This window comes from Leiobunum rupestre, chromosome 3 (genome assembly GCF_980474605.1).
Source record: "Leiobunum rupestre chromosome 3, qqLeiRupe1.1.hap1, whole genome shotgun sequence".
Taxonomy (NCBI): Eukaryota; Metazoa; Arthropoda; class Arachnida; order Opiliones; family Sclerosomatidae; genus Leiobunum; species Leiobunum rupestre.
Genome location: NC_143386.1, coordinates 43,219,404 through 43,247,195, shown reverse-complemented (window position 1 = coordinate 43,247,195; position 27,792 = coordinate 43,219,404). Strand labels below are relative to the sequence as shown.

Here is a 27,792-nt window from a genome sequence, read left to right as displayed (position 1 = left end):
GTACCTGGAATGAAAAGACTATTTCTCATTGTTACGGTTGTACCTCTCTCTTTCTGACGTGTGTCCGTTTTGTTGGACTCGGACCGCGGCTTGACCAATACTGAGCCCTCAATCCCCGTCATTTATTCTATTCAAGGGGAGATTTTTCCATTGTGACCAGCGCCCGATCCTATAAACATGGCAGGCCAACCGTACGAATATATACGGACGATTTCCAAATGCCATGTTAACTTGGTAATTGTCCGTTTGAGCGTCACACTCTGATCGCGGCCTTCCTTTCGCGGAGAGGTTAACTAGTCGCGTCTACTTTCTAGGAAATCTCTAAATCTGGGACGTTTGTTGGTACTACTTAAGGTCTTAAAGGGGAATTTTCGCCACCCTCCAACTAGGGAAATCGCCGCATTCTTGGGTACAAGTTGGGTGCCTGTTTTCAGGGCTTTCCATGAGAAAAAAAATCGCGTGTCAGAGTTTACCCGGGGGGCATTTTACGGCGAAGGGGGCTATTGTGTCCTGGGATGCCTTTTTGGCGTCTTTGGGTCTATAGGAACCCTCTTCTTTCCAAGTCAAATAGCACAATGGCGGACTGTAGAAACCCCACCCCGGGTTTTTATGATGGTCATATTTTTCCTTCGCATCTGCAGTCCCTGTCACACTTTAACAATTTCGTCTTTTCGAAGCTTTCGTTGATATCCCACCTCGATCTCACGTTCGTCCCCCACCCTTAAAGTAATTAGCTTATGATTTATCCATGGCACGGCAAAGAAGAGTTACTTTCGTTATCACAAAAGATACTATTATGTGGATAAAATTATGTCATTATATTTAAAATATTAAAAGCAGGAGTTTAAAAAAAATATTTATTAGGTACACTATCTTGGTCAATTCCCGTAATCGGTATACAAAACTGTAGCTTTGATTGTACTTAATTGATTAAGCAAATGATTAAATTATTACATATTTTTAGGAAGTGATTAGCCATTCGATCTTGGGCGCTTCGTTACTAGTGATGGACTTCCACTGTGGAAATTAATAGGAATTAGAACCAATTTTAATCGAAGAAAACTAACAAAATAGACTTACGTGACTCTAGACCGTGCGTCAGGACAAGCCTTCGAATTTCTTTTTTGAGACGTTCATTCTGTTCAATAGGCTGACCACTATCCGTCATCGGTGGTTAGCCCTTCGATTCTCTGCAACAATTTTGTTGTTTTCAGCGAGAGTTGTATGGTTTTTTCTATTGATAATGACGTACTGTTGCTGAAGTTCACTGTACTCGGGGCCGGACTGGCTAGTAGTTGGCCCCACCGGCTATGCAATCGTGTTGGCCCCACCGGCTATGCAATCGTGTTGGCCCCATTTCCCATGAATTCCAAATTTTTCCTCTTTGGTCCCCAATTTGAGTTGGCCCCGATCTGACCGCCGGTTAGCCGCCCGGGCCAGTACGGGCCTGTGTACTTCTCCACGAAAATATTATCATCGCGGATTTTCCTGTCCAAACTCAAGCTTTGACTTCGTCGCCAGGGTCGGGCAGACGAGGCCAAACTCCCCGGGCCCGGAAACATGCTTTTTGGGAGCCCGGTACGATAGGGGTCCTTCGGCTTGACCTTCACTAGCACCTCTCCCTTGAAAATTTCAGTTAGAAGGGCCCATGATGACATAATTTGCACCAAATGTCTCTGCTCGGCGATGAGTTCCTCTTCAGGTTTATCATCGTAGCGTAACATGCGAGCTTCGGGTCCAATTCCAGTGAACACGTTGCCTATTATACTGTCGGAGGATTGGGACGGTAGAGTGGTTCGCTCAGCCGGACGTCGAAGCTTGTCGTACACGAATCGGAACAGCATGTTGATAACTGCTCCGAATATGCTATGGTTTTTAAAGACGTTTTATTGAAGTGATAAACATGGACACGTTGCCTTGCGTTTCGCCATTTTTATGAGGTTTAAAAATTTATATTGCTAGTTTTTATTTATCAATTTCTTAAACTTTATCGCTGGAAAGTAAAGGTTAAATAAATGATAACGTTGTTTATTTACTTTCGATACACGATGGAAATTTTTTCGCTCTTTTGAAGACATATTTGTTATCTTTTTATTAAATCAAAAATGTGTTCGGGTGCGCGAAGAATAAGTGAACATGATTCCCGGTAGAAAAACCACGCCCCTTCGCGTGAAAATAGGCTGTTGTTGAAGCTTCAAAGTCTCGGTTTATCTGAATACTTCATGGGTTGCAACACAGTCACCTAAAGGCTGCTGGAGATAATCCCCTACTACCGACTGCCAAAGCGTTGCTATACGTACTATATTTATGGTACAAATACCATAATTTTGCATCATATTATAAATAGTACTAATTATTTTATTTAGTACTATATAGCTCCAAAGTGTACCATATTTCCAACCTATTGTACTATAATGGTACTATTTTTATATTTACATTATTTCTACTACTAAAATAATAAGTATTTCTTATTAACAATACATAAAATCGTCGCCTGAAAGCAAAAACCACGTAACTTATATTAATTAGAAATATTCAAATATAGTTAAATTACGTAGTATTTGCTTTCAGGCGACGTTCAAGTGTTGTCAGCACAGTTATCTGCATGTTTTGCAACAAACACTTTAAATTAATAAAAAAATTAATACTATTTTATATTGGTACCATAATTTCTATTGTTGTACTATTATGTTTTACCCATTGTACAATTATTCGGTTAGAAAAATATATTATACGAGTAGCAGACAATAATTTTAACCTAACCCTAATCTAATAATATTGCACATATATCACTTTATTTACCGCATTATATTTCTGGTGGAGTACGAAAACTCCCCGCCTTTCGTAGTGGTCGTAGGTAACAGTGACTTTTAGTATAGTTAGGTGAACTTCTCTCTTTGGCCACTAGGGGCTCTTAGTAGCTCAAACGTAATATTATATCGAATTACCATAAAATGTACGCTTAGCTTTTTTACGTGTTTCCCTCGTTAAAAAATCTTTCCCATTTCTTTATCTAAATAATTTATATTCGCATACGAGGCTATTAAGTCATTATATTGAAGAAATAAAAACAAATACATTTATATATATAGTTAAAAAATTTATTTATTATGTAAATATAAGAATTTCATATAAGTTGTTGTCTTTTTAATTAGGTTCACTATCTTGGCGCTCCGTTACTATAGTGATGGACTTCCGCTGTTGAAATTAATAGAAATTAGAATAAATTTTAATCGAAGAAAATTAACAAAAATAAACTTACGTGAATCTAGACCATGCGCCAGGACAAGTCTTTGAATTTCCTTTCTGAGACGTTCATTTTCGGCGACGGTTTCTCGGTTTTTCCGGATTAAGCTGATGTATTCGCACTGAAGTTCGCTGTACTTGTTTACGAAAATTTTCTCATCGCGGATTCTTCGATCCAAACACAATCTTTGTTTTTCAACTTCGTCGATGAGTTCTTCTTTAGTTTTATCATCGTGAGTTAAAACTCTAGCTTCGGGTTTGTTCGTCGGGACCACGTGTTCATTGGCGTACGCGTTGCCCATTATATTGTCCGAGGATTGTAACGGCAGAGCGACTGGCTCAGCGAGACGTCGAAGCTTGTCGTACACGAATTGGAACACCATGTTGAATACCGCTGGACGTTTTAGTAAATAAGATCGACACGTTGTTAGTCGATCCACTGTTTTTCTGAGTAATTTTGGCAGTTTTAATTTAAGCCTTATCGTGGAAAGTAAAGGTTAAATAGATGACAATTAATGTTGTTTATTTACTTGAGATACAATATCTATGGAATTTTTTCTCTCTTTTCGGGGCATATCTGCGGTGACGTCGGAATAGGGGGGCACAGGGGTACAATTAACGTATTTGTACATTTGTACCCCTTCAAATCGCCCGTCCAAAAATTTCAAAAATAACATTTAGGTTTATTTTCCAAAACCTTCAGAAATAATAATTATAATATAACAGAAGTCTATAATATTGTTCCATAAGTTTGTCACTTTGGGGAATATTTTACTGAGAGCTAGTAACGACGTGACGTCATCACAAGAAGAAAACCTCCTCCAATCGAGGCGCTGTCTAAGAACACGTGTGACGCCTAGCAAGCGGACGAAAAACGGCGACGAAGCCCGTAATGCAGTCTGTCTTGTGAATAGCTCTCAGTAAAACTTTTGCGTGTGAGGAATTGTCACACTTATGTAACAATATTATACATTTACGACGTAATTAATACTCTTTATTTGTTAAACGCTGCTCTATGGTCGTGAAAATCACTACAAATATGCAATACAAATACCTAATTTTCTCGGAGAGCAGTGAGCTGTCCCGGATTTCGACATTTGTACCCCTCTACATATTTTCCTTCCGCCGCCATTGCATATCTGTCAGCTTGTGGCTACAGTCTCGGTTGATCTGAACACCACATTGTTTGCTATAATCGTCTTATACGGATTGTTATAGCGACCTTGGCATTCGAATATCCAGTAGCTAAGCTAACTCTCTCTTTGGCCGCTAGGAGTTCTTGGTAGCCCAAAAGTCATATTATACTAAATTACCACAAAGAGTACTTAACTTTTTTTCATTTATCCATCGTTAAGTATTCTTAACCACGGCTCAATCTAAATAATTTGTCTACGCTTACGTGGCTATTAAGTCATTATTTTGAAGCAGGAATCCATACCTCTACTTGGAATGCTTATCGCGGCAGATTTTCGTCTCGATGCGGCTGACGGTTTTTTTGACGTCACTATGTTAACTTCACAAACAACAACCTGAGAGGGGAACGCGCCCAAAGGGCATTTTTTCTCTCGTAGGCGGGGCCAAAACCGTCAGATTGATCTTACCATACGCGATATGCTAGGAAAAGCATTCCAAGTAGAGGCATTATCTAATTAGTCCATGGTAGAGATATGGATTCCCGACTGAATATACTAAAAGGAGACATGATTATAGTTTTAAAATTTTTTATTTATTGTGTAAATATAAGAATTTCATATAAGTTGTCTATTTAATTCGGTTCACTATCTCGGAGCTTCGTTACTAGTGATGGACTTCCGCTGTTGAAGTTACTAGAAATTAGAATAAATTTTAATGAAATAGAATTAACAGAATAAACTTACGTGACTCTAGACCGTGCGTTAGGACAAGCCTTCGAATTTCTTTTTTTAGACGTTCATTCTCAGCCACGATTTTGCAGTTTTCAGCGTCGATTCTACTGTTTTCAGCGAGAGTCGCGTGGTTTTCTCTAATAATAATGACGTACTTTTGCTGAAGTTCACTGTACTTCTCCACGAAAATTCTCTCATCGCGGATTTTCCTGTCCATACATATACTCAAATTTCTGACTTCGTCGATGAGTTCTTCCTTAGTTTTCTCATCGTACGGCAACATGTGAGCTTCGGGTCTGATTCCAGTGACCACGTGTTCCCTGGTGAACACGTTGCCCATTGTATTGTCCGAGGATTGGGAGGGTAGAGTGGTTCGCTCGGCTGGACGTCGAAGCTTGTCGTACATGAATCGGAACACCATGATGCTTATTGCTGGACGTTTCCTTTTATGGTCAGAATATGCTCTGGTTTTTTAACACGTTCCAGTTAAATTATATTTTTTGAAGTCTTAATAAACCTAAAACGTGGACACGTTGTTAGACGATTCGCTATTTTTATGAGATTTAAAAATTAATTTTGCTAGTTTTTATTTAGCACTATCTTATCACTGGAAAGTAAATGGTAAATGACAATGTTGCTTACTTGAGATACGCTATTTGCTATGGAAATGTTTACCCTCTTTTGAGGGTATATGTGTTATCTTTTTTCTAAATCAAAAATTTAATCGGGTGAACAAAGTATATATGAAGAAGAAAAACCCCTGTATCCTGGTTTCAATAGCGTCACCTAGCGGTCCTCACGAGAAGTTCGTTTAGTTGCTGGATATAATCGTCTGCTAAGAACTGTTACAGCGTCATTGACATACGAATATATAGTAGTTAAGCTAACTTATCTCATTAGCCGCTAGAGGGCTTTTGGAAATTCAAACGTCATATTGTAGTGAATTACTATTAATAGTACGATACTCCGCGGTGCTTAGCTTTTTTAGTAAGTTCCTCGTAAAGTATTATTTACAATTTTTGTATCTAAATAATTGGTGATTTCGAAAACGATCTGTGGTCACATGATTTGGTTATTTTCTGTCGTATGCTTAAAGCATATGTAACATACTCATAAGTATGCCACTAACTCTATTTCTTCACAGATATTGCGTCATCCGTACAGTACGTAATATTTGATGTCATATTGGACGTCATAGAATCTCAAATGCCGATTATGCCGTCGCGCAATTAGCTCTACGTCTGATAAACCGACGGCCATTATTTTAGTAAACAAACCGGTTTGAACAACCAAGGCTTAGGAGCTAAAATGAACTACAATATAGTGTCAAGTGCTGTTAATGTAATTAATTCGCAAATTAATGAAGTTTTCGGAGCCTCAGGGTCTAAAATAAATTTGCATTGTCAAATAAAATAATCAGGTTTATTGGAAAAAATAGTTGAAATTCTGGTTGAGCTTTTCTGAGGCATCTTCAAGGTGGGAGTCTTTGCAGATTCTTTTGAGCCTAGACCTAACTCTTCTAGGCTTGGTATGGGTTTTAATAACGCTTGTGGAATATCTCACTTCGACGACTTGTTCCATTTTCACTTATTGGTCATTTTCCCCAACCTTTTATTTTTCTAAACTATTCATTATTTAACTTCATCCGCACAAACCGAGCGAGTTTATGAATTTCAATAAAGTAATACATTGGGCTGACTAAAATTCCGACACAAAAAATTCCTTCTCAATTTGTAGGTTTTCCATGGGCTTCAATACATATATGTTATAGTAGCCAATATTACTAGGATGAATAGAAAGGTTAAAATCTAACGTAGTCCACCTTGTTACTGGTTCGTGGTGAAACAAACCGTTAGTGAAGATTTTTGAATGGAATAAAGGTACAGTGGCATACTTATGAGTAATTATGTTACATATGGTTAAAGTATTTGAGCACGCGCTTCATTATTAATTTCCAATGCGCGTGAAATTGTGCGTGCTACAATCTACTAATAATATATCAAGAGCGCACGCCCAAAATATTAACTCTTTTTATGCGTGTATTTGACGTAATTATTTTTCAGAATCACCTATTTTTATAGGCGTTTATTTTTGAACTAATCAAAAAAACAAGCATTGATTAAGCTATAAATTTGGTATCTTTTGAAACCTCCATAAATTCAGTTCCAATTCGAAAAACTTTGAGGAGAGTGGGCGTATTACGAAGAGGAGACAGTTAGCAGTTGCGTGATAACAAGGAACAGAGGAGGGCAGTATGGCGTTTCATTTCAAAATCTCAATCCAAGCAGCTGCACCCATTTAGAGAAAGGGGGTGGCATCTGCTCTTAGTTTTCGGTGACCACCTTAGCCACGAGGCTCCCATACATATCCTTGGACCGAGCGGGGAGTCGGTCCGGGTGCCCACTCTCACCCCGCGCTGCGGTCGAAGGCGCGAAGAGAGGGTACGGACTGCGGGTCGATCCGACGGTGGGCCGTTTTTGGTTTGTCGTGTCTTCGCGGGGGAGGACTCCCAGCTGAGAGGATCGCGCGGTTAAAGGGAGATCCTATGTACCGTGCCAAAGAGAGAGAATGGATTGGGCGTTTAGAGGTGGTACGCCAACGGAGAAGAGATCGGGGATGAAGGCATTTTGCGGGACACGACACGATGAAGTTCGCTGTGGTGCCCCATTCATTCTTCTTCGTGTTCTTTCGGAGAGGGACTGTCCATACAGTGTTTGCTACTGTCGTCAAACATTTTATATCGAATTGGACATTGGTCTAGATTCGAAGTTTTCTCTAAGTTGATCAATGATTAGATTTTTTCTTTTAATTATACTATTATAATAGTTCGTTCATATACTGCCAGAGCTTTTAACGGTTATAGTGAGTGTAAGGAACTGTTGGCTCGCGTGGCATGAAGGGCTTGCCAACACCCTCTTAATAATAATAATAATAATTCTTTATTTGTTCTCCGTGCGAGGTATACAGTTCTTCATATCCACGGCCAAGTCACAGATGACTTTTAGGCCACAACCACAGACAGGCGGATGTTTAATATATTTTACATATCATAGATAAATAAGTAAAAATATGAGTAATTGTAAAAAGAAAAAAAAACAAAAAAAAAACAATGACAATAAAAACATATACAGTACTGATCATTATGGCAATGTATATTTGCACTAATTGTTATGGGATACCATACGTTTGATTATTTACTCGTTCTTTTGCCAGTTTCTTAAATTGAGTTACTGTTTTAGTCTCCATAGTTATACATTCATTGAATAGTTGTAACCCAGCCATCTGAATTAATGGCTTTAAAAGTCGCTTGATGACTTGGTCTATGGTGGTGCCTTGGGTATTAGCCTAGCTGATTATTATTATTATTATTATTAGTATAAAGATAAACGTCATATTTGACTTTGACCAATAAGTCTATTATAAAGACCAATGGAGTAGACCAGAGGGAGATTCCATGTCGAAACCTTTCATTAGGAACCAATTAAGTCTTACTTGTAGTTTTAACTCTACTAAATTTTAACTCTTAAGTTTAATATGGCCTTCCCCCTTAATGAATTTCTGACTACGCTACTGACTTTCATCGGGATTTTACGCTATCAAATATTTATTATTTCGTTGCCTGATAGTAAAAATTTTGTAATACAGTGGCGTAGCTAGAAAAAATGGGCCCTAGGGAAAATGGAAAAATGATCTACCCTCCCATAACTTATGCGATGGTTAATTCACTCGTTTTGGTGGATAGCTCGGTTTGGGTGCCCTATTAAATAAAATGGGCCCCAACGCGTCACATTGTGTGCATTCAAACTGCATTTTCTTAGTTGCGTAACTAAGAAAATGCAATTTATAAATTTAAGTTAGTGGTTTCTTATTGCCTTAATCTATTGTCCGTATAACATCGCGGGATCAAATATAATTTGAGAACAATTAATATAAATTATTAAAAATTAAGTAATCAAAAGAGTCTTTAGACTAAGTTCATTAGGTAAAATTTGTAACTTAGAAATGTGTAACTTAGAAATGTGCCCCGTAAAACAAACTGGCAAATCAGGCCCGTCGCGTTGGAGATCTCTTCAGCGACCCCGACGGTTATAAGCGACGCAGGAGGTAGTTACAATATATACAATCATCTCTGATTCCTCCCTGACGTCCCGTTCCTTCCGACGCTTCTTGACTCCCCACCATCGACGCGTTTTTTCACACTCCGACGAGGAATTTATACTTTGGCTGTTTCAACAAACCCCTTTCCGCGATATATCCCCTTCTTTCGAAATTTCCAAAAAAAAAAACTTTTATTCTCTCTCCAGGGTCGCGCCACCTCGGCGAGAGTGCCCCTATAGCCTCCCACGAGAAGATGGACCAGGGTGAAGGCGCGGATGACCTTGTACCGAGGGACAAGGCCCAGAGAGGGATGATGTTGGCTTTATCATTCGGACCAGGGGGGGGGGGGTTTACTGGTGCCATAAACCCGCCAAGATACGATAATCAGCTCTGCCATATTCGGGGGGGCTCTGTTGGCCCTGTTGGGCGCGACTGTTGTGTTGGGTTGAGGAGGATGCGAGCCTGCCTGCGTATAGGAGCGCCAGGGTGACAACTCAATTCAAGTTATCGCGCCGAAGAAGACCTTTCTCCTTCTTTCTCTGAAAAGAAAACGTTTTTCGACGAGGGTATATATTTTGGTGGGCGGACGACCCCCTGCGGAGCACCTTGCGTCGTTAGGGGTACATTTTAAAACTTTGGGAGACCAGATGCGGGAGCCCGGTTGATGGGTGCGACGCGTTTGTCCGTCTTTTCGATATTCACGGTTCTTACGGAATCTGGATAAGTCGGGGATTTACAATTTGGTGAAAAACGTCAGAGATAAGTGGGGGATTTAAATCATATCGTAAAAAGACATGGATTTAAATAATATCGTAAAAAGACATGGATTTAAATAATATCGTAAAAAGACATGGATTTAAATAATATCGTAAAAAGACATGGATTTAAATAATATCGTAAAAAGACATGGATTTAAATAATATCGTAAAAAGACATGGATTTAAATAATATCGTAAAAAGACATGGATTTAAATAATATCGTAAAAAGACATGGATTTAAATAATATCGTAAAAAGTCAGGGATAAGTCATGGATTTTCTTAGTCAACAAACTTTGTATCACAGACAAAATGAAGACCATCTCAGTATGCTGTTATAAAATATAATTCGGTTTGTGATATTTAAAAAAATATTGTGTCACTTTGTACTTTTACCTATGAAAACCTGAAATGATTAAAATTAGCAGAAATATTACCAAAAAGGTCAGGGATAACCTGGATATGTCAGGGATTTGAAATCCAAACATTTTTTACGAACTCTGAACTATTGTTAGGCTGAACAGACTATCTATATTTTAAATAAAATTTATCCCTTTGATTATTTAATAATTCCAGCTAAAGTTACTTGAATAGTAAAAGTGAATAGTTAAAGTTGAAAATTTATGGAGACACATTCTGTATAGGAATTGGGTGATATTGTCCCATTGAAATTGAAGAATACAGTAAAAGCCCTTTTTTCGTTCAAGCTGAACGTTTCTGTTTTAACAATTACATAATTGAATTATGTTTTTCTTATTAGGCTGAACCTTCCTCTAGTGCTTAAAATAATTTTGATAATTCTAATATTAATAGTTAACGAGATATAAGGTCCTAACTAAAGGGTAGTTTGGGCGCTAGCCCAACTTGTTTAGCTCCGGTGGTTCGAATTAAAACGTAATAACTTAATTAATTTAAAATTTAAAATTTTCAAAATTATTTAAGTCACTAAGCAAGAGGCTGTTATACACTTAAATATTAATTTTATAAGTTAAAATACAAAATTAAAAGAGTTCAGCTTGAAATAGCGATTAATTCAGGTGGCCGGGTTACAATGCGTAGGAGGGTAGTGGCAAGCCCTGCATGCCACGCGATCGAGCCAACAGCTCCCTACACTAACTATTACCAAATGTTATTACCGTATCATATGTAACATAATAACCAATAATTATGCCATAAATGCATTGTCTTTAATGAAACCTTGCTCACGGGATATGACTTAAATAGGCGATAGCATACATTTTTTTTGGTCTAAAACACGTTTTTAACCTAGGCTTACAAGGAGACTACCCAATTTTGTTCAAACTCGGGGAATTGGTAGACCTTCATGTACCTTGAAAAATCCTAAAGGGATTTTATTCAATGGGCAACGGTTTTGCCATGGCAACGAAAAATGTTTTTGACAATATAAAATGGAAATTTTCCCATTGAAAATAACATGGGAATTGAAAAAAAAATGAAAATACCAAAAGTATAAAAAAATTGATAAAAATTGACGAAAAAAATCAAAATTGGTCACATTTTGATCAACTTTTTAAATTTTTTTCACAGGGAAATCGGTCAAAATCCCATGTTATTTTATGTTTTCAAAAACATTTTTCGTTACCATGGCAAGCCCGTTGCCCATTGAATAAAATCCCTTTAGGATTTCTCAAGTTACATGAAGGTCTACCAATCCCCCGAGTTTGAACAAAATCGGTGTGTAACACATCGGGTAGTCTCCTTGTTAGTGAAGCAGCCCCTATATTTTAACCACGGCCAACCCCAATCGCGGAATCGCGTTATAGAAGTTGGCAGTGCTATGACGTATTTCCGTGAACATTTTAACAAGCTAGCTAAGACCAAATGAAAGCTGTTCTCTTGAACGTGACATCTCGTTTATCGAAGGTGGTAATGAGGCTTTTCCGCGTTTTCCTCAAAAGTGCTCGGCCGAAGAATTTCTTTTCCGCTGAGGGAGGAGAGTAGTCAGAACGCGGGAAATGGATAAAGACTCGTGCAGGTGCGCGCGCGGGAGTGGAGGCAATTTTTAGCGAAAATCTCTCGGGTTGGCTGTAAAGCACGTAAAAACCTTGTCTCCCTATTCTCCGAGGCTGACATCCAGGCTGTAAAGAGAGCTAACCTCCTGATTATATTATTCGTCAATTCTTCCGGAGCAACTTTGGCCATCGCAGCGGGATCAGCACCCCCGAAATTCTCGAGACGTTGCGAAAACGATTTACCTGAAGCGTACGAAGACTTTACAGCGTGGTTAAATGTATGGAGTATGGTACGTTCTTCGTTAGTTTATCGTTTCCAGGTGAATGTGTGGAAATGGCTCAAAGCGTTGGGTGTTAACGCGAGTGCCCTCGGGGTAGCCTGCCTCCGAAGAGTGTTTACCAGCTTTGAGTAGAGCCACGTGCTCCGGCTGAATGGGAGTCAAAAGGAAGGGTGCCATCCGCTTTCGGCCCTCTTGGGAGGGGGGACGGGGGTAACCTTTAACCCCGCGGAAGGTGCTTCGTGGGCCACGACAATTCCGCCTAAAAGGCACGAAAAAACCTCCCTTTTGTTATACCTGGAATTGTTGGAAGAAGAGCTTTCCAGGTATTGGGGACCCCTTACCTTTTGACTCTCCGGCGTCAGTGTTGCTTGTTTGATTGAAATGGTACGGGGGAGCGCATTCTCACCTCTCCCCCCCCCCCCCGATTTCTTTTTACCTCCGTTTATGGGTTAAAAGCAGTTAAAACGGGAAAAATTTCCAAAGTACCCGAGATGTAATGGTTCTTCGCTTGTGTTTCTTTTATTCTTTCGTATTGTGTTCAGGGTGTGTACGACCTTGAATGTCATGGCCATTGTCAAGGCTCGACCTTGACGCGTGGAGTAGGACATCCACTAACAAGAGCCCCAATTAGAATTAGAGTTTCAACATAAATCGCTCGAGAATGACCCTAGCGTTACACTATAGAAAGGTAATTAAATTAACTGAGGTATCAACTTTTAGTAAATTAAGATATTAATTAAGTGGTAAGAATTACTACAAATCTCGAAATCTCTTTTGCGAATTTCTGCGTAAAGTTTTGGTACAATTCGCCTATTTTCGTTGCCATGGTAATGAGATTTGATCACGTGATTATTTTATATCAGTTAATATGGGCACGTGGTGTTTGCCTCGTGATTGGTGACGTAGTAAAATGCCATGGCGGCCGTTTTATGGCGGAACTTAGCTATGACGTATCATGCCAATGACGCGACGAGCAAGGAACGAATTGTGCAACTCAGTTTTTGAAAAAAGTTAAATAAAACATTTATCTATAAATTTATCTTAAATGTTTTATTTTGTACAAAATATAGGATCATTATTTTTTATTTAATAAGCAGCTTCTTAATCCTTTGACTATGATCAAAGTGTAAGTATCTTTTCGCATAAAACAATTTCCTTCAAATTTAATAAGCTTTTTTATAGTTTGATTAAGAACAAAGTGTAGAATTTTTACACATTAAAAAAATAGATGACTTTCGTATTTTTTTTTTATAAAATTTAATAATAATCTTCCGTGGCGTTCGGTTAAGGTCAAAGAGTATCTTTTTGGCATCGGCTGTTAAACGTATCTCTTCACGTCGACCATTAAAATTGAATCCCACTACTGTATTTAATACGTGCAACGGGCTACATAAAATATCGTTTTTTATTATAACAACGTCCCCCTGCACCCTTGGCGAACTCCTGATGCCTCAGTCCGTGACCACCTAGAGCAAGAATACTTTTGATTTCCAAAAAGACAAGATCTTGCTTCCCCTATCTTTGCTCCACCCGTTCCTCGGAAGATTTTCAATATAAATCTGTCTTGATTTATTTCCGATCCCTTATCTCGGTTTCGATAAAGTGGGAGACGGGGCTAGAGTGGGCTACCAAACTCTCGGTAGCCCGAAAACATTCTAATCTTAATTAATAGAACCCGCGCCATCAACCCTTACGATAAGGTCCCGGGTTGCTTCTAAATCTCCGATCTCTTAAAGATTACGCAATTTGATCGTCTAAAACAAATTTCGTAATCTCTGGGGATTTTTTAAGAAAATTTCGCAGTTTATGTACCTTATATTTTTCAGTAACATTTTTTGTTTAATTTAAACTCGAAAATTGGAAGATGCGATTTTAATATGTGGATTTTGTTACGTAAATCGGATATGCACAGATTCTGATATTGGAAATAATATTATTAAATAAATTTAGTTTACACGAAGTAGCTCGATTTGTAATATTTAATTATTTTAAATTATTTATTTTAATATGCGTAATTAATTTTTTTACCCACTACCTAAATAAAATATTTTAAGTGATAGTATCAGGTAAACGTAGACTCAAATATAATTAACGATACAAATTTAGTTTAAAATAATTAGCTTCATCAAGTTAATTTGTAATTAGTAATTGTTTTACATTAAATATTTTGAGTACAAATCAATTTATAATTATTAATTATTATCTTTATATTAAATTAAATAATTTAAATATTTTAAGTAAATAATTAATTTTTAATATTAACAAGTAAACATATACAAAAATTAAAAATAAATTTATTAAATGAATTAGGTTCATCAAGATTATATGTAATTAATTCATAATTATTATGAATTAACTATTTTAAGCGCGAATTAATTTAGAATTAAAAACTTTTACACTAGTTAATCAGCTACCCAAACTGAATATTTTAAATACAAATTAATATAACCAAACTAAATATTTTAAATACAAATTAATATAACCAAACTAAATATTTTAAATATAAACCAATAAACACAAACTAAATATTTTAAATATATATATATAAACCCAAACTAAATATTTTAAATATAAATTAATAAACCCAACCCAAACTAAATATTTTAAATATAAATTAATAAACCCAAACGAAATATTTTAAATACAAATTAATAAACCCAATCCAAACTAAATATTTTAAATACAAATTAATAAACCCAACCCAAACTAAATATTTTAAATACAAATTAATAAACCCAAACTAAATATTTTAAATACAAATTAATAAACCCAAACTAAATATTTTAAATACAAATTAATAAACCCAAACTAAATATTTTAAATAAATTAATAAACCCAAACTAAATATTTTAAATAAATTAATAAACCCAACCCAAACTAAATATTTTAAATATAAATTAATAAACCCAAACTAAATATTTTAAATAAATTAATAAACCCAAACTAAATATTTTAAATAAATTAATAAACCCAACCCAAACTAAATATTTTAAATACAAATTAATAAACCCAAACTAAATATTTTAAATAAATTAATAAACCCAAACTAAATATTTTAAATAAATTAATAAACCCAACCCAAACTAAATATTTTAAATACAAATTAATAAACCCAAACTAAATATTTTAAATACAAATTAATAAACCCAAACTAAATATTTTAAATACAAATTAATAAACCCAAACTAAATATTTTAAATACAAATTAATAAACCCAAACATAAAAATAAATTTGTAAAACAAATTTAGTTTCTACTAATTACCTCTTTCAGGATAATATATAATTAAAATTAAAACAAATTAATTTATAATTAAAAACTAATTTATTTTTCCAACTACCTAAATTAAATATTTTAAATATTTGTGATTAATAATTAGTATCTACAGAAAAATAATGTTTTTTAAACTCCCTAAAATACGCTTCCTTGATATATGATAGAATTTTTACATTACTCTTAAAATGTTTTATCTATGTCATATAAAATGTGGCATAAATTAACCACGAAACTTTTGTTATACTCCTAAAAAGAAACAAAAAAAAAGCTTTGAATCGAAGAATCCACCTGCGCCGTTCTTTTGACGGATAGTATAAAACGTTGACGCAATATAATTTTATTTGAAGTTGGTCGTCGACAAATGAGCCAGTCGTGACTACTCATAAAGGCTTGAATCCGGAATATTGCAGGGCGTGTAAAAATACATCGAGGAGCTTAGAAACTTAATAAGAAAGGACACATAATTAGGGTCAATATTTCTGCTTTTTACCCCTTTTTTGGTCGTTGCCTTATTATTAAAAGATGGTAACTTTTAAAATAATGAGAAATGAGATTTCGAGAGGGGCTATCAAACGGTTTTCTTAAACAATGCTACCGTCACGTATCGATAACCTTCGTTCAACCTTTCAACAGTTTTTGCAGAACGTTAATCTTAATTTTGCCCTCCGATATTTAATCGTTTCAAATTAAGTCTCCCAATTTAGTTAATAATATGGTGAACTTTTTGGGAAGTTTGGTCCATGTTAAATTTGACAATGGTGTAAAATTAATATTTTACGATGTTAATTAAATATCTGAATTAATTAATAATATTTTTATGGACTTTATGCACAGTTTAGCCATTAATTTATTGATAGTTTTTGCAGTAAACAACCTCTTTTTAACTGTAAAATTTATTTTTTATTTATTTATTGATATTAATAGTGGAAATATTGATATGGAACAAAAAATAATAATAATTTTTCTTCATTTCATGGTAAAATTTGCTGAAAGGGTTTTATTATGTGGATTTGCGCTTCAGCTTGTCATATAAACACTTATTAATACCAGAAGTATATATATTTCTTACGGGATAAGTTTCCATCTTGGTTAAATGTACCTTCCAGGCTCGAGACAGGCTCCAGTTGTAGGAAAGTTTTAACGCGGAAGCATACATCAAATATTTACTGTAATTAAGCATATTTATTTATATATCAACCATATTATTTCCAATTTTTTGCTTTTAAAATCCTTATATGATATAATTATCCACCATTTAAATGGAAGTTCATATCCCCTTTAAACAATAAAACACTGGAGATTTATACCAAAGTATTCAGTGCCAAATAATTCATAAACACGTAGTCACGTGACACGAGCAATTTGACATTCAATAATAATATAAATTACCGTATGCGGGTAAGACAACGCTAAACACGCCATAATTACATTTCAATTTTATTTATTTTTAAAAGTAGTAAACTACAAATACAAGTCATAAATTTACCGAGAACTTCTCATTAACGTTCTGACTAAACTGACAATAGCTTCTAAACAAAAAAAAACATTTAAAATAACATTGACAATTACTAAACAGACAGAAATGTAAAACCGTTTTTAAACTTCTGTAATATTTGTAACTCAAAAACAACCCCATCCTCAGTCATTCGAGAAAGTTAAATTGTAATGAAGGTACCGAAAAAATACTGCTTTAAAACTTTCCCCCCCTTTTAAAAAAAAATAATAAGAAAACGTTCGCAGGTGTAAGAAATTTTTCACAAACTTTTTTTGATTCGTTTTACTTTATTTTTTTTGTCTTACGAAACAAATGAGTTGAGCTCGGGACAGGACCTATGTAGCCCCCCCCCCCTCCTTCTGATTAGCCAAGGGCCAATTTAGCGTTCCAAAAAGTGTAATAATCGTCAAGAAAAGCTTTTATATCGCTAGCGTACGTAGATATATTTTATAGTTCAAACCCGCCCGCTTAGTTGTAAAAGAAAAAATCCATAATAATAAATATGGCGATAAAGGGGGTGGGACCAAAAAGGGGGGAGGTTTAAAACTGTTTGAAACAAATGTGAGGGGGAAACTTTAGTATATACCGATTCGCGAAGCTTGCCAACTCGCCTCGGGTGACAATTGGCGTCGGTGGGCAGTCGAAGTTGCCTTTCCCCAATAGCCAGCCTTTGATCACACTGTAGACGAGTTGCGTTCGTACTAAGGATCATTTTCTACGTGCTTTTTTATTTAGAAGTTGATTGGAAGGCGATAGATGGCGATAGTTTCCAGAGGGCTTGGTTTTGAGCGTCGTAAATAGTGACAATTTTGCGGATGGAAATTTTGAAGTAATAATAATAATAATAATCAGCTAGGCTAATACCCAAGGCACCACCTTAGGTCCAAGTCATCAAGCGACTTTAATTGCCATTAATTCAGGTGGCCGGGTTACAACGCGTAGGAGGGTGGTGACAAGCCCTTCATGCCACGCGAGCCAACAGCTCCCTACACTCACTACTACCGCTAGCCTCTTTTTGTTACAGGCAAAATAGATAAAACAGTAGAATAGTAATATTATACGTATAGCCAAGATTAAGATTTTGACAGGCCCGGACTGGATCCTTTGGGGGCCCTCGTTAAAAAAAATGTTATAAGCAATTTGGGGGAGATCGCCGACCTGGCCAGTCCGGGCCTGGATTTTGGAGATTTAAAGGGACCAACCGGCATTTGAATTTAACCAGTTTCACGCGCTTGTTTCTAGAATATGATTAGTCGTATCAGCTTTTACGTGTTAAATCCGGGAACAATTTTCTCAAAGACCGGTGTGGCCCTTTTAAGTTTCGGTAAAATTTCACCAAATTAGAAAATTTTCATAAAAATTATTAAAATATAATTGCTTTATTTAAATATTAATTGAGAATTTTTATTATTAAAATTTATTAAATGTATTAATTTTTAATAGGCGCTTAAATAAAACATCCTTCAAGGAAATTGCCAAGAAATAATATTTCCGATAGCCAGGACCTGCAAGGACTGTTGAAATAATGGAAAAATTTCACCTGTAAACAGAACGTCGTGTTTTTGCCAAGCCTTATTATGTCAAAAATAGATACTTGGTTAAAAGTGAACACTTAATTTTGTTGCATACCGTACAGGTGACAAGTTTCCATTATTTTAACAATCACTATTTAAGCAGTGACTTGCAGGTCCTGGCTCTCGGAAATATTACTTCTTGGCAATTTCGTCAAAGATGATTTATTGAAGGGCCTATTATTGAAGATGAAAAATAATCAAATATACAGTACGCCCAAAAAAAATGGAAAAATTCATATTTGGAATTATTTTATTCCTGAATAAGGTTTATCAAGTACGTCTTTCCCCCACTAAATTTAGGCCATAGTTCGAATGAAAATAAACAAACGCCACCGTTCATTTTACAATCAATAATTTGCATAAAAGCAAAAACATGGTTGTTCAAAATTGACCGTTGTTCGAAACGCCCATCGAAATGACCGCAAAAACGTAATAAAAACATGTCCTAACAATCGCGAGGGAGGGTACGAACTATCGAAAGACCCGTTCACGTACCCCTATCCCAAAAAAAAAATGGCAAAAATATGCCCCCCTGGAAAAGTTTAAAGAGCTACCCCCCATTGTTTGAACACCCTCCCTGGCTACATCCCCATCACCAAAAAAATCTTCGCGAAAGTTTGGAGAGAGAGAGAGAGGGGAACAAAAATGAAGATGTGCCGGTTCTCTTCCTGAAGTAGCGTGGAGGCTCCCGCGAAGAGATTCCCGCTGGTCCGCGCGTCACCAAGACGAAATCTCTCCCATCCCGAGCCGATCATTTTCGCCAGGGTATCAGCCCGGTCGTGCCGAAATTCACGTCCCTCTGCACCGCGAGCCGTGTCCGACGGTGACTCGTAATCACACGCCCCGGACCAACCGGGTTCCCCCGGGGAATTCCGTCAAATTGTTACCGTCCCGGGCCGACTTTTATACATATACTTCTCAAGTGGTGTTCGCGCGACGGTCCGATCTTAGGACACTCTCGCGTTTGACCTCCGAAGACCTCGATGGCTTATTTTTAAGTCGAGTTTTATAAGACCAATTTTAACATCGTCTATGTGTGGATAATTGTCGTTGTTATCTTTGGAAGGACTATCCGCGCGTTGGATTTTTGATTATTTGATTTCGGCTATTATCGATTTTTTGGTCGACATTCCGATTTGGGACGATTGCCGGCGGACTCTGTCGGCGCTGATTCGCCGTTTGGCCGTCGTCCGCGCTAGACTCACCCGCGCTCGGCTGCTGTCAAATTGAAAACGGCGCGCGCAAAATCCCATGTGGAGTTTGAGTATGAAACTTATGGAAGTTGTTGCTCGTAAGTTTTTCTTTTTTTTTATTCATTGTTTTTGGGATTTTTAAAAAATTAATTTGTTGCTTGTTGTAAATTTGGTGTAAATTTGGTATAGATGGGAAGTTTGTAAATTTGGTATAGATGGGAAGTATGTAAATTTGGTATAGATGGGAAGTATGTAAATTTGGTATCGATGGGAAGTATGTAAATTTGGTATCGATGGGAAGTTTGTAAATTTGGTATCGATGGGAAGTTTGTAAATTTGGTATCGATGGGAAGTTTGTAAATTTGGTATCGATGGGAAGTTTGTAAATTTGGTATCGATGGGAAGTTTGTAAATTTGGTATCGATGGGAAGTTTGTAAATTTGGTATAGATGGGAAGTATGTAAATTTGGTATCGATGGGAAGTTTGTAAATTTGGTATAGATGGGAAGTTTGTAAATTTGGTATCGATGGGAAGTTTGTAAATTTGGTATCGATGGGAAGTTTGTAAATTTGGTATCGATGGAAAGTTTGTAAATTGGGTGTCGATGGGAAGTTTGTAAATTGGGTATCGATGGGAAGTTTGTAAATTTGGTATCGATGGGAAGTTTGTAAATTTGGTATCGATGGGAAGTTTGTAAATTTGGTATCGATGGGAAGTTTGTAAATTTGGTATCGATGGGAAGTTTGTAAATTTGGTATCGATGGGAAGTTTGTAAATTTGGTATCGATGGGAAGTTTGTAAATTTGGTATCGATGGGAAGTTTGTAAATTTGGTATCGATGGAAAGTTTGTAAATTTGGTATCGATGGAAAGTTTGTAAATTTGGTATTGATGGGAAGTTTGTAAATTGGGTGTCGATGGGAAGTTTGTAAATTGGGTATCGATGGGAAGTTTGTAAATTGGGTATCGATGGGAAGTTTGTAAATTGGGTATCGATGGGAAGTTTGTAAATTGGGTATCGATGGGAAGTTTGTAAATTTGGTATCGATGGGAAGCCGATGATTCATACTTTAAAAATGAATAACTGAAAAGGCTAATTAGTTATATTTAATTTCGAATAAACTTAGTTTTATCTATGTACGGTTATTCGTGGATAAGCCGTTAAATTTTTACGATGTTTCAAAACGATAACAAATCGGGTATTATAAAAATTAGATTAAATTAAATTAAAAAACTGTTTACGACAGAACGCAATATTTTACAGATTTTCCCTAGGGTCTAACCACTTCCTTAAATTCTGTACACCGATTACAACGAGTACAGCCTTTGGTAGTGCTAATTCTGTAATCGAGTACGTAATCACTTTAGTACAGACCTGACAAGAGAGGGGGGGAGACGGTACAAATTACCGGGGCCCGTACAAGTTTTAGGGCCCCACGTTTGATCCCTTCTACTATACTTCTCCCGCGAAACATGGTTAATTAGAAAAATGAGGTAGCTCTTGGGGCCCGAAAGTATTGTTTTGTCCGGGCCCGGGCCCGCTCACGGTGGCCCTGAGTACAGATAAAGCTACGGATAATGGTCAGCCCCTCGGATTTCGCGTGTTTGTAAACTGATTCGGTATTTATTAAATTCGGATTGGGATACTAATTCGCCAATCATACTGAAATAACCTAAGCCTATTTCGTTTCGCCGATTGAACGCGTATTTAATCGTTTCATCGCTTATTGTGCAGGTCTGAACGGCGGCTTGGGCACACCTCTGTCTTGGCGTTCTTCGGATTGCACACCGGACGATTTAGCGTCTTTGCGCTCGCTGTCTCCGCTGACTTCGTGCGCCACGCCGGCTTCCAACTCTTCGGACCCGGGCGACCCATCCGGCACGGGCGGCAGCGGATCCTCCTCCAACCACCACCCCCACGACTCCACCTACACCATAGGGGTCACCGAGAACACCCCTTACGCCTGCCAGTTCTGCGACAAGGCTTTCCCGAGGCTCAGCTACCTCAAGAGGCACGAACAAGTAAGATATACTCTTCTTTCTCTCCCGCGCTTTATATTTTATTCCAGCGCCGTTTTATTACACCTTGTTATATAAATGGGCGACCTTTGACCCGCGCCGCGCTACGTTTTACGGCTTCCATTTCCTACTCTTTCTTAGTCGTTACTTCGTCTTAAAGCGTCAGTTTTTTTCAAGCGTTTAAAGGATGTTTTAGAAGCCCATGTTACGCGTATTACTGTATTTAGTAATATTAAGTGTCGTTGTTGTTGGTCAATCTTTTTAGGCCTTGAATTAGTCATCAGGGCCACCGAGAGCGGGCCCGGGCCCCGGTAAAATATAATTTCCGGGCCTCAAAGAGAGCAGTTACTAACGGAGATAGCTATACTTTTTCGGAGAGAAGTTTATGCCGTTTGTTCCCACACGGGCCCCTAGGCTTCCTCCTCTCACACTTAGCGGCTAACGTCAGAAGTTGTTTGTTCACACACGGGCCCCTAGGCTTCCTCCTCTCACACTTAGCGGCTAACGTCAGAAGTTGTTTGTTCACACACGGGCCCCTAGGCTTCCTCCTCTCACACTTAGCGGCTAACGTCAGAAGTTTATAAATTACTGGATTTTCGTCTGCTAAGCTGGCTATAAATCAAAACGCGACTGCTTAGCATAGAGCTCTGCGTAACAGATAAATTAACTGACAAAATTTCGATTAATCGTAAATATTTTGGTTAACTGTTTATTAATGGATATTATCCATGGATAAACAAAGATTTAACATGCAAAAAATAATTCATATTTTCGGAAAATTGAAGGTTATGGATAAAAATAAAATAAGTGGTTAATTTTTATCCAAACGCCGAACTCGCCTTAGCAGATGAAAATCCGGCAGTTTATTAGTTTCTCGCGTTGACCGCTACGTGGCCCATATGAAAACTGAAAAAGCTAATTGCCCTCCCAAATACGTTCATAGTACGAAAACGAGTATAAGCATTGCATCTACAAACGTTGTATAATGTGGACTAAACTTTAGTTATTCAATTGTTAATTAAGTAGCTAATTTTACAAAGGTATATTTTAAACCAAATCAAGGATAGACAGTTTAAACTACCCCTCGAAGACGTGTACGGGGAACTTGTAGGGGTGTAGATTGTACAGAATAAAACTAAACGTTTCCCCTACACGTCTTCGAGGGGTTGCTTAACATATATCTATTACCGATTTCCGTGTGTTTTTTAGTAGTTCGCGAGGGTAGAATTTTAAGAAAAAATTAAAATCGCCATATTATCAGAACGCTATCATTGTATTGAATATCGTAAGGGCACTGTGACGTCAGATGATGCCATTCATCCAAAGTTACAAAATGCTACTGCCAGTTTTAAACTTTTCAACTGATTATTGAAACCAGTGGCGTAGCTAGGAAAATTGGGCCCCAATGCCAAATAATAAAAAGGGCCCCGGTGACATGTCAATTTTTGTGCGTTCCAACGTACACGATTGGTTGCGTTGGCCTAGTTACGTGATAATGACATCACTGTAATACTCCCGTTAAAAATATACATGTATACGGCGTTGTTTCGTGAGACAGCCGATCGAACAGTCGACTAAGTAAAAGTTTATGGGCCCCAATGCAGGGGCGTATTAACCATTAGGCAAAGTAGGCACGTGCCTAGGGCGGCATTTTTCTATGGGCGCCAAAACTTCGATAAAGCCCCACGGTACAAGTATTTGGCTGGCCCCTACTTAAAACAACGCCGAAAAGGTAAAAAAATACCAACAACGTTTGGGGAAACTAAAATATATTTATTTATTTATTTATTAAAAACCAATACGCCCCTACTTAGCTGACCAGCCCTTAAGACAATTCCAAGGGGCGCCAAATGTTTCTGTGTCTAAAGGCGCCGGAAGGGTTAATCCGTCCCTGCCCCAATGCACCGCATTGGCTGAATTGGCGTATTTACGCCACTGATTGAAACGCGTCAATTTACCAACTTTTGTCACAGCGATACAATGAAACTGGCCAATTGAACTGTGGAATTAGTTGCAAGGACAATAATTGTGAACGTAGTGTAAATCCATCTTCAAACCCACCAGTAATTGCTGACTTTCATCTTAGATCCCAATTGGTCTAAGCTTTCATACCAGTATGTTTATAATTTAAACTTAAGGTCTGAATTTTTAGGGGCACCAAATTCTACTTTGTAATAGTCTTAATCCAGCCCTGCTTGTAGGAGGTGCACACTGTAACACAAAGTTACGTCCACCCTACTACAAGTTCTCACCACACGTTCTCAAACACGGGCTTAAGGGGAAGACTACAGTGGCCGTTGTTTACTTTCGCGCTATTTCAAGCTGAACTCTTTTAATCTTGTATTTTAACTTATAAAATCAATATTTAAGTGTAGAACCGCCTCTTGTTTAGTGCTTAAAATAATTTTGACAATTTTAAATTTAAAAGTAATTAAGTTATTACGTTTTAATTCGGACCCCCGGAGCTAAACAAATTGGGCAAGCGCCCAAACTACCCTTTAGTTAGGACCTTATATCTCGTTAACTATTAATATTATAGTTATCAAAATTATTTTAAGCACTAGAGGAAGGTTCAGCCTAATAAGAAAAATATAATTCAATTATATAATTGTTAAAACAGAAACGTTCAGCTTGAACGAAAAAGAGGCTTTTATTGTATTCTTCCCCCTTAACCCCACAAAGCTAACGAAAATTGACTGTTTACAAACACTTGAACTCGCAACTTTTCTGACGTGAAAGCTAGAAAAATTGTAATCAAAGATTATCATAGCGGGGATAAATATTCCGTTTAAATTAATAGTTTGTAGAGGGTTTCACCTATCGGGATTCATCGCATCCTTAAACCGATTATCGGGGCGGTTCGAATCCATCGCCAAAAACGCGTCTCAATCGACGCTACCGTCATCACGATCTCCGGGTCAAATCGAGGCGACCCAGCATGGCCAAACAAAAGAACTGAACCGTTTAAGATATTATATTTTGTTTGCCCATCCATTAGAGTTTCAATAGGCCTTGCTCTTAAAATCATAACGTTAATCGCGATTCCGGAATAGTTTGTCTTTTTTAAGCAATTTTAACGCTGTTTAATGGATAGGGTGAAACGTCCAACTAAAACGAATATCTCATTTATATTATATCAAAAAATGACTCTTTCCCCGATCTCGGATTTGAGTTATCGGTATGTCGCGTGTTTAGGTCGATATATCTTACCTTGTTTCCCCTTCTTTTGACCCCCCCTACCTGATGGTTCTACCTGTAAAGCGTATAGTTTTGGTGTGACACCGTGTGAATCGGAACTTTTCGACTTTGGTGAGCTTTTCTCATACGAAAATGACCAAATGCCGACGATGACTAAAGAACCCACGAACTTTTAAAGTCATTTTGACTGCTTTTTTTTAAAGATTATGATCCATTTTTGTGTCAAAATTGTAGGAAATATTAAGTCGTGATTTTCCGAAATGAAATTCTGTAGGTGTATATTTTTAAGACGAATATTGTAAGTTTAAGGTATTTACAAAATATATATTTATGCCGGAATTTGACGTGGGTAAAATGCTATCTAGTAAATTAGCTTATTTAAGGTAATTATTTTTGGGGAGTAGTATCTTTTGTTCGAATTTAAATTGTCCAAATGGTGTTGCATAATGAGGCGTTAAAATTGAAAAAAAATAATAACGCCAATAGAAAATTGATTTTGAACATTTGAAACTATATTTAGAACGTATGAAGGTAAATGATTGTTTGGCAATTTGCAATACGATTTTGACGTTAGAAATTCGAAAAAACGCTATTAAATTATTTTATTTTATATCTAAAAATCGTAGGATTTAAACGTCAAAATTTGTTTCGTTTTGGACAAATTCGTCGTCAAACCGTTTCGAAACAGCAGAATCAACTGTTCAATGCCCAATAACAAGCTGGCCAGAAAACCGGAAGTAAAGACCATTAACAACTAGATCCTTTGGTCCATACGCTTTTAAACAATCTTGAAGGAAAATATATTGGCTATCTATCGCGCAACAAGTGTTTGAATCATACCAGGAACGTACGCGAGTTATTGAGAACGTAGAAATCGACCCGTTTACAGAACTGCCGTGCAAAGCACAAAAGCATTAACGACCAAAACCAAAATATGGAGAAAACCCGCGAAATTTCTTTGCCTTAAAATACCCCAACTTACTTCTTTCAAGTTTATATAGTGGACTTGGATTTTTCAACTCAAATTATATTCTGGTACTAAACAATTTACAGGCCAAACGATATTTCAGAAATATCATTAAAACCATGTCTTAAAACGCGAAAAAAAAATGCGTTTTGATTTGACTTTTAAAGAAAATAAACACATTAATGCGTTTTTGGGATGAAAATAATGCAAAAACCTAAAATAGTGCGTTTTGAAACAAGTCATTTCTCTAAGAACAAAAATTTTAAATTCGAAAATTAGTTCAAAATTGAATTTAACGTATAAAATAAGGAGAAATAAAACCAAAATCTGTAAATCGAAAATTTGGTCGTTAATGCTTTTGTGCTTTGCACGGCAGAGAAGGCCTGAACGAAAATCGTAATTTAAATTGAAACAGTAAAGCCATCTGTCGGGAACTTGTTATAAAATATTATTTCTTGGCGTAATAATTGAGAATCTAACACTTATTTATTTTAGTTAAGAATTTAAAAGCTCAATTGTTAAATTAAGCTTTAATTAAAGTTGGTCGAACTAAATAGGCCTTTCTATAAAGTGACATGGGCTTTCTTGTTTTGAAGTTGCTGCTGCGTGTCGGGTGACGTATCGATGACGTCGCACTACGGAAAGCCCTGGATATAAGGATAAATTTGATGGGGCACCTTGTTTTTAAGCCTAAACTGAACTGAACTTCTACGTATTTCGTGACGAATGAGCTACGTAAAACAAGTTCAGCAAGCTTATTTTATTTAGAGGTCTATTAACAGTAAAACATTTTCACTACTGTTATGATTTTAATAATCAGCACCACCTTAGGCCTAAGTCATCAAGCGACTTTTAAAGCAATTAATTCAGGTGGCCGGGTTACAATGCGTAAGAGGGTGGTGGCAAGCCCTGAATGCCACGCGAGCCAACAGCTCCCTACACTCACTATTACCGTTAACCTCAACCAGTTTTTATGGAAGGGGAAACCGAAGAACTCGGGGAAAACCCCTTATAACAGGGGTGAAAGAGCTTGTAAACTCAACGCGGAAGGAATTGTTCCGAGTTTGCACAGAGTGCCACAATCCTGGATCGAACCCGGCTCCTCTTGCTGCGAGGCGAAAGTGCTAACCACTCCGCCACCCCACTAAAATACAATAAGCTAGTTTCAGTAACCGCACCGTCATTTTCGTCTAACTGCGCTTGTGTTTGATATATTATAACTCGCGTGTTGCCAGAGAGGAAAATAGATATTATTAATAATAATCAGCTAGGCTAATTCCCAAGGCACCATCTTAGGCCCAAGTCACGCTAACGGGCGTAGTAGGTAGTCTCGTTCCTTCTCAGTACCCTTAGCGCGATCTTGGTCATACATAATATTTAAACTACACCTTTATGTAATAATTTCTGGTTCGTTTCGAAATTTCGAATAAATCACCAATATGATGAAAACCGCGAGCTTTATACCGGTCAAGAAATAACTTATAATTTTCAACAGTATTCTTAAAAAATATGAAGAGGTCAACACAAAGGGGGGAGGGGTTGAAAGCTATTTATTATTATTCTTTTGAAATCATTCTCGGGAAGCGTTTACAGCCTTCAACCCTCGAAAGCGCTCGATTCATCTTCACTTGATTTCCGCATAAAAAGGAAATATAGCCATTTTTCAAATATATTCGAGTGAGGTTTAAAAATAAAGAAGGTTATTGGTTTTTTAAATACAAAATGAGAAAGTATGCAGTGCTTGGAGATTTAATTTTTAATAATAAACAAATTACTTTTTATAATCACATTAATTACACTTTGAATAACACATTTTTCGGTAATATTGTATGCGCAACCGATTACGAGGAG

General features: G+C 37.0%; 2 protein-coding genes across 3 annotated transcripts in view; one reads left to right on the top strand and one right to left on the bottom strand.

The window, feature by feature from the left end:
• The window catches only part of L (zinc finger protein Lobe), a 155,558-nt gene that overhangs the window by 91,627 nt on the left and 36,139 nt on the right, over positions 1–27,792 (top strand). Inside the window, exon 3 of the mRNA XM_090169687.1 lies at positions 21,493–21,779. Within this exon, the coding sequence (XP_090025813.1) occupies positions 21,493–21,779 (287 nt within the window). The remainder of the gene's footprint in view (positions 1–21,492; positions 21,780–27,792) is intronic.
• On the bottom strand, positions 3,139–5,577 carry LOC149951842 (uncharacterized). 2 transcript variants are annotated; one of them, XM_090170129.1, is made up of 3 exons: positions 5,124–5,573; positions 5,046–5,060; positions 3,139–3,173 (listed from the first exon to the last, which is right to left on the bottom strand). In XM_090170129.1, coding segments are annotated over exons 1-3 (426 nt in total). In that variant the 5' UTR covers positions 5,533–5,573; the 3' UTR covers positions 3,139–3,171. The 2 variants fall into 2 exon arrangements, with proteins under 2 accessions (XP_090026255.1, XP_090026254.1); XM_090170128.1 differs by lacking the exon at positions 5,046–5,060 and having other exon boundaries at positions 3,139–3,198; positions 5,124–5,577.